This window comes from Pristis pectinata, chromosome 4 (assembly GCF_009764475.1).
Source record: "Pristis pectinata isolate sPriPec2 chromosome 4, sPriPec2.1.pri, whole genome shotgun sequence".
Taxonomy (NCBI): Eukaryota; Metazoa; Chordata; class Chondrichthyes; order Rhinopristiformes; family Pristidae; genus Pristis; species Pristis pectinata.
Window position 1 is genome coordinate 13,814,234 of NC_067408.1, and position 6,000 is coordinate 13,820,233.

Sequence of the window (6,000 nt, forward strand, 5' to 3'; positions counted from 1 at the left end):
ACCAGTACTAGGAATCAAGTCATTTGTAGGTCTGGTCTGTGTAAGGATGCTTTGCCCTGGCCATTCTAATACCCAAACAATTAGTTTTACAGCAGGCTTTAATGGTACAGCACCAGTACTGAATGTGTCTTTATGAACACTTAAATCACTTCTAAGTGTAAATCAAATACTTTACAATTTACAACTCACATACCTTCAATGGTCAAAGAATTTATTTTCTCTAGCATTTATGCAATCATGTAGAACAAAAACATGATAAATATATTTCCATAATAAACCATTAAACCAATGTTTCATGATTTACCAAAGGGATGCATTCTTGACAAGCTTTCATAATACAACTTTTCATTAATTGTAAAAGCAGGTAAAATGCATTATTGGTATGTTAGAAGTGTATTCATATGGGCAGATAGTGATTTTGTACTGTAAAACCATAAACATTCGTAAATCAGGGAATATCTGTACTGCTAGTTTTCAAGGAAAATCTGTACTGCTAGTTGTTCCAGCAAAAATTTATTTTACAAATAACTTAACATATGACAAATAAAGAAGTGGATACAATAAATATATTGGGATTAGAACACAAAGAATAGTTCAATAGTTTTGAGGGTGCTTTTAAAGATGAAAAGTAATAAGGTAAAAAGGTTGAGGAGTTTCAGAAAGTAGGAACCAGCATCACCAATATTGAAACAAGCAAAAAGGACACCAGACTATATAAAATTAAAGAGATGGGTGGGACAAGGCAATGAACAGAATTTCTAATTCGGGAAGGGGGTTTAAATTCAATTATTCGGGAGGGGAAGGGGGAGTGGTTAACCAGCACACAATGGAGACACAAAGAAACAAGGATAATAAACACGTGGAACATATTGCAGAAAAGGATGCAACAATGAAGTTTTAGTCAAGTTACAGGTTCAATAAATCGTGGATAGGTAAATAAAAAAAAAATCAAAACTGCCACTTAATAAAAAGTTCAGCAAGGAATTTTCAATATATTGAGACCAGGTATGAGAGGCAGTGTTGAAATCACGTAGTTTTGGAAATACATTGAGTCATATCTGTGTTCTCATACTACTGCTTTAATATGTGCAAGCTACTGGAGAGGAAAATAAAGATAGAAGATTTTCTTACTAAGCAAATAGATGCTTCAATGTTTCCAGTATTTACTTGGTCATATCTGGAGTTCATATTTTGTATCAGGAGGTAGGCAAGAGTAGGGGAGGAGGGAATAGAGAGAAGAGGGAATGGTAAGTAGGTTTATGTTGAATAATCACCAAAAGTTGATGTTTGAGAAGAACTCCAATTATAAAGTATGCCAAAGACTAGACAGTCTCAGTGCATTGACCAGAGCAGAAATCAACAAAAAAATCTTAAATCAGGAACCTGTAAGAAATACAGAACTAGGGATAGTAATGTATTCAGTGATCATGAGAGAGACAGATTAGAAATATGTTATTTTAAGAGGACAAAAGGGCATGATAAAAGGGATTTGAAAAATAGTTCAGCATACTGTAGACCAAATGATAGAGATTTATTGCAATCAATAGTCAAAAATTATTATAGTATTATTTTCTACCATAATGTTTAATGGAAGACTAAATGGAAATTGGTATTCTTTTATCTAGGACATTTTGTGATCCCATGCTTCTATGAAGGAAGCCAATCATCACTCGGAGGCAAGGAAAAGTAGTTGTGCAATTGGGAAAGATATGAACAGGACCTTGACTAAGTTAAGCAGACAAAAACCCCATTTACACATTAAGAAGGTTGTCAATGTTGTCAAGACATTGTTACATTAAAGGCTTTCTATTACGCGTGTCCTTTCTAAATTTCCACGTAATAGTTTCATTCCACTGGCACACACTATTTTGACTAATAAGCAATAGAAATACAAGAACACAGTATTTCACATTTATGGGTATCAAATTAATTGATCACTTCATTACCCAACATGCATATTATTCTATACATCTTTTGGCCTGTATGACCCCAGTTTAGCAAAAACCTCAGAAAAATGAGATTTTTAGCAAATGAAGCACCCATGCTAATTTCATCTAGAAATATTTGCATTTATACAGCACCTTTCATATCCTTTTTCAGGAAGCAACACAACTTTATTATAGAAAATTCAGCACCTAATGTGCCAACACTGCAAACTTTCAAAAACTGCTACAAAACAGGGGCTAGGTCTTTTGTTTTGTGTTATTTGATGGACAAACATGCATTGGCCAGAACACAAGGGATAATTTCCTTGTTCACAGAGCTAAACAGCATAGTCACAGGCCCTTTGGCTTACCATGTCCATACTGAACATTAAATACCCATTTACCAGATATTAATCATAGCCTTCTATGCCTTCCAGATATTTCTTAAACATTGCAGGAGTACCTGCCTCTCAGACAGGGTTCCAGATTTTCCTAGGTGAAGTTTCTTCCTCAGTTCCCCTCTTGAACTCTTGCACTTTACCCTAAACCCATGTCCTCTTGCTTAAGACACTTCTGCTAAGAGGAATACTTTCCTCCTATCCACCTTTTCTATAATTCCTCAATTTTGTACACCTCTCTGGAACAGTTCCCTCCCCCCACCTCCTCTGCTCCAGGGCAAATAACAAGCCATACAGTCTCTCTTCACAACTGAACTACTGCAATCCAGACAACAACCCAGTGAATAATCAAAAGAATGATTGATGTTTGTGGTTGAGACTCTACATCAGGACTACTCAATCAAGTCCTGAAGTAGGGACTTGACCCCAAAACACTGGCCTTCCCTTTGCCTCCACAGATGCTGCTTGGCCCACGGAGCTCCTCCACTGGTTTGTTTTTTGCTTGACATTCCAGCATCTGCAGTCTCTTATGTCAACACCCTAGTGAATCTCCTCTGCACCTTCAGTGTAATCAGATCTTTCCTGTAGCATGGCAAGCAGAACAGTACACATTACTCCAGCTGCAGCCTAATCAATGTTTTACCAATCCTTCAACGTCTAAAAGGTTGTGCCATAACCTCCCTGCTTTCATATTTTATTTCCCAACTAATAAAGTACGAGCACCTGTAGCCATCGCCCCCCCCCCCCACACCCGTTTTACAGGGAGTTGGGTGGAGGGGTTTGTGAAACTAGAAAACAGACCGTATCGCGATTTTCCATTACGCAAAGACGTATCATTTGTGTATTTGTCAAGAAACGCAAGTTGAAAAAAAATTTGTAATTATTTACTTTCTTTCCCCCACATAAATTCTTTAAGAGCAAATCTTACTCTGTATCTCAAATTTTTGGGTAGTGACTTGTGAATTCTACAAGGGCAAATTTCTGTAATCCGAATGCTGTTGTCCTCCAAAAGTGCATCATCTCACACTTACTAAGATTAAATTCCATCTGACATTGCTCTGCCCTTTCCTTCTCCAAACTGCATTACTGGATCTTTTTCTCATGCAGGCAGCCAGGTTTAGCCTCTCATCTGAAAGAAAAATGTCTTTGCAGGGGGCACTAAAATAGGTGTAGTTGACAGTGAAGATGGTTGTCAGGATCCACAGAGGGATCTTGATCGGCTAGGTAAGTAGGCCGAGGAATGGCAAATGGAGTTTAATTTGGATAAGTCTGAGCTGTTGCATTTTGGGAAGGCAAATGAGGGTCAGATTTTCACAGTGAACTGTAGGGCCTTGGGGAGTGTTGCAGAACAGAGGGATCTAGGAGTACAAGTACATAGTTCCCTGAAAGTATTATGGCAAATAGACTGGGTGGTGAAGGTGGCTTTTGGTGCTAGCCTTCATCAGTCAGGGCACTTGTGGGCTGCCCCCAGAACAACTAGAGGGCATAGGCTTAAGGTGAGAGGGGAGAGAGTTAATAGGAACCTGAGGGGCAACTTTTTCATGCAGAAGGTAGTCAGTATATGGAATGAGCTGCCAGAGGAAGTGGTTGAGACAAATACATTAACAACATTTGAAAGGTACTTTGACAGGTACATGGATAAGAAAGGTTTAAAGGGATATTGGCCAAATGCAAACAAAGGGGAAAATGGGACTAGCTTAGATGGGAATCTTGATCGGCATGGACCAGTTGGGCCAAAAGGCCATTTCCATGCTGTAAAAGTCTATGATTCTATAACAGTACTGCACACCTGCACAGGACTGTCAGCCTAGCTGTATGTAAAAATCTCAGGAATGAACTCAAACCAAGGACAGGAGTGCAAGGCAAAGAATAAGACTCAATTCCTTTAAAAAATTAATCACACATATTTCTTTTATATCACCATTGTTTTCATTCAAAATATGCATTAATAATTGCCTGATATTGATCATACTATTGCAAACATTCATTGTTTCAAATAAATGAGATCTCTCCATCTCTCCTCATGTAATGAGGTGGATTCACCTCCCATCTCCCCGATCCTTCATGCAGCAAGATCCAGTTAACTCAAATACACATCATCAGCATTCAAACTGATCCAAATATTGTTTACAGCGCAATCGTGTTTACCACAACGATCCGCCTGGGCTTGGCCCCGTTCTCTCAATCCAGCTCTGTTCTTAACCGCCCTCACTCTTCATGGCAATATTTATGCAGCATGCAGCGGTTTCTAGAATAATGTGAATCAAAACTCCCAACCCCAACACAAAATTCTGGTTTGTTTTTGCAATAGATGAGTAATGAATGGAGGCTGCTGGAGAGATGGGCAAACGGGTGGGTTACAAGGGAATCATCAGGGACCCAGGAGCAGGGTATGTGCGAGTGTATGAAGGTCTGTGTGTGCGAGTGTCTGTGAGCGTGTGAGGGACTGTGTGTGAGCGTGTAAAGGTCTGTGTGCGAGCGTCTGTGAGCGAGTGAGGGTCTGTGCGTGATCGTGCGGGGGTCTGTGTGTGAGCGTGTGCTGGAGGGGGTTGGGGAGGGAGGGAAGGGGTTGGGGGAAGAGAATACGATGGTTCCACTGGGTCCGGAGACCGGCAGCTGTGTGCCTCACTTTTGCCGCGGATCCAGCCCAGGTAGATCCGGCGCTGATAACCCGGAGGGGCTTTGTTGTCCGGAACTCCCACTTCGGGCCTAGCTCACAACAACAACGCCGCAGCCACGGCCGCTCGACCGGCTATAAAGGCCCGAACCGTCCTCCGCCCGCTGCCTCGCCGCCCCGCCGCCCATTACCTGCAGCCTCGGCGCTGCTTCACTCACCGGCATATTGGACGCCGCGGCTTCGGACGCACTCGAGCTTGAACCGCTTGCCCCACCCCTCCTCTCCTCACCTCCCCGACCCTACCCACCCCTCGCCGGCTTGAGGCGGTGGTGCTGTCGGCGGCGGTTCGAGCCCAACCGACGACAGCTCCGCCGCGCACACTCCCTGCCGCTCTGCGGACCGGGGCGCCCCTGATGGGCAGCCCTGCTGATCAATCAGCAGCCGCTGCGTCGCCGAAATGGGTGGGACTCAGCTACAGTTGAACCAATCAGAACCGGGATGATTTGGGTGCGTCTGGTTGCCTTGGACACGGCCAAGTGTTAGAAGAGATCCGGAGAAATAACAATGAAACAGAAGACGAATTGGTGAAAATAACTGTTAAGAAATAAGATTCAGGTAGTTGCTTTATTTTTATTTATGAAACCGAAATAAAAAGTGATGGGAAATCTCTTTACCTTACAGTAACAGCCTTTACATTATTAGCTTCAGGTCCAGAAGTCTAAGTGAGATCAACAAACCTGGCCTTCTGCCAACTGGGTGAAGGCAAGAAGTTGACCAAACACAGTCAGTAGGTAGAAGTGATTTTCTTTCCATCAGCATGAAATGAAATGTTACCTTGGGGACATAAATGATAGTCAAGTGCCTAATCCACTGCGTTAACCTGTCTTTCTCATATGTCAGTGCATTTAAATTAGGTATATAAAATGCCTTGTGACTTTAATCTCATGTTTCATCGAAATTATTTTTGTGTTTCACTTTTTCAAATAAAGAATTATTATTCTTAAGTGATCAATGTTTTAATTTAAAAAAACTTACAGTAATCTAAATTCTACACTGTAAA

The 6,000-nt window shown here is 41.4% G+C and overlaps 1 protein-coding gene across 1 annotated transcript in view; it reads right to left on the reverse strand.

Annotated features, from left to right (window-relative positions):
• kif3a (kinesin family member 3A) overlaps positions 1 to 5,406 on the reverse strand; it is a 52,818-nt gene extending 47,412 nt beyond the window's left edge. The window contains exon 1 of the mRNA XM_052014209.1: positions 5,159 to 5,406. Within this exon, the coding sequence (XP_051870169.1) occupies positions 5,159 to 5,164 (6 nt within the window). The 5' untranslated portion in view covers positions 5,165 to 5,406. The remainder of the gene's footprint in view (positions 1 to 5,158) is intronic.
• Positions 5,407 to 6,000: the final 594 nt, after the last annotated feature.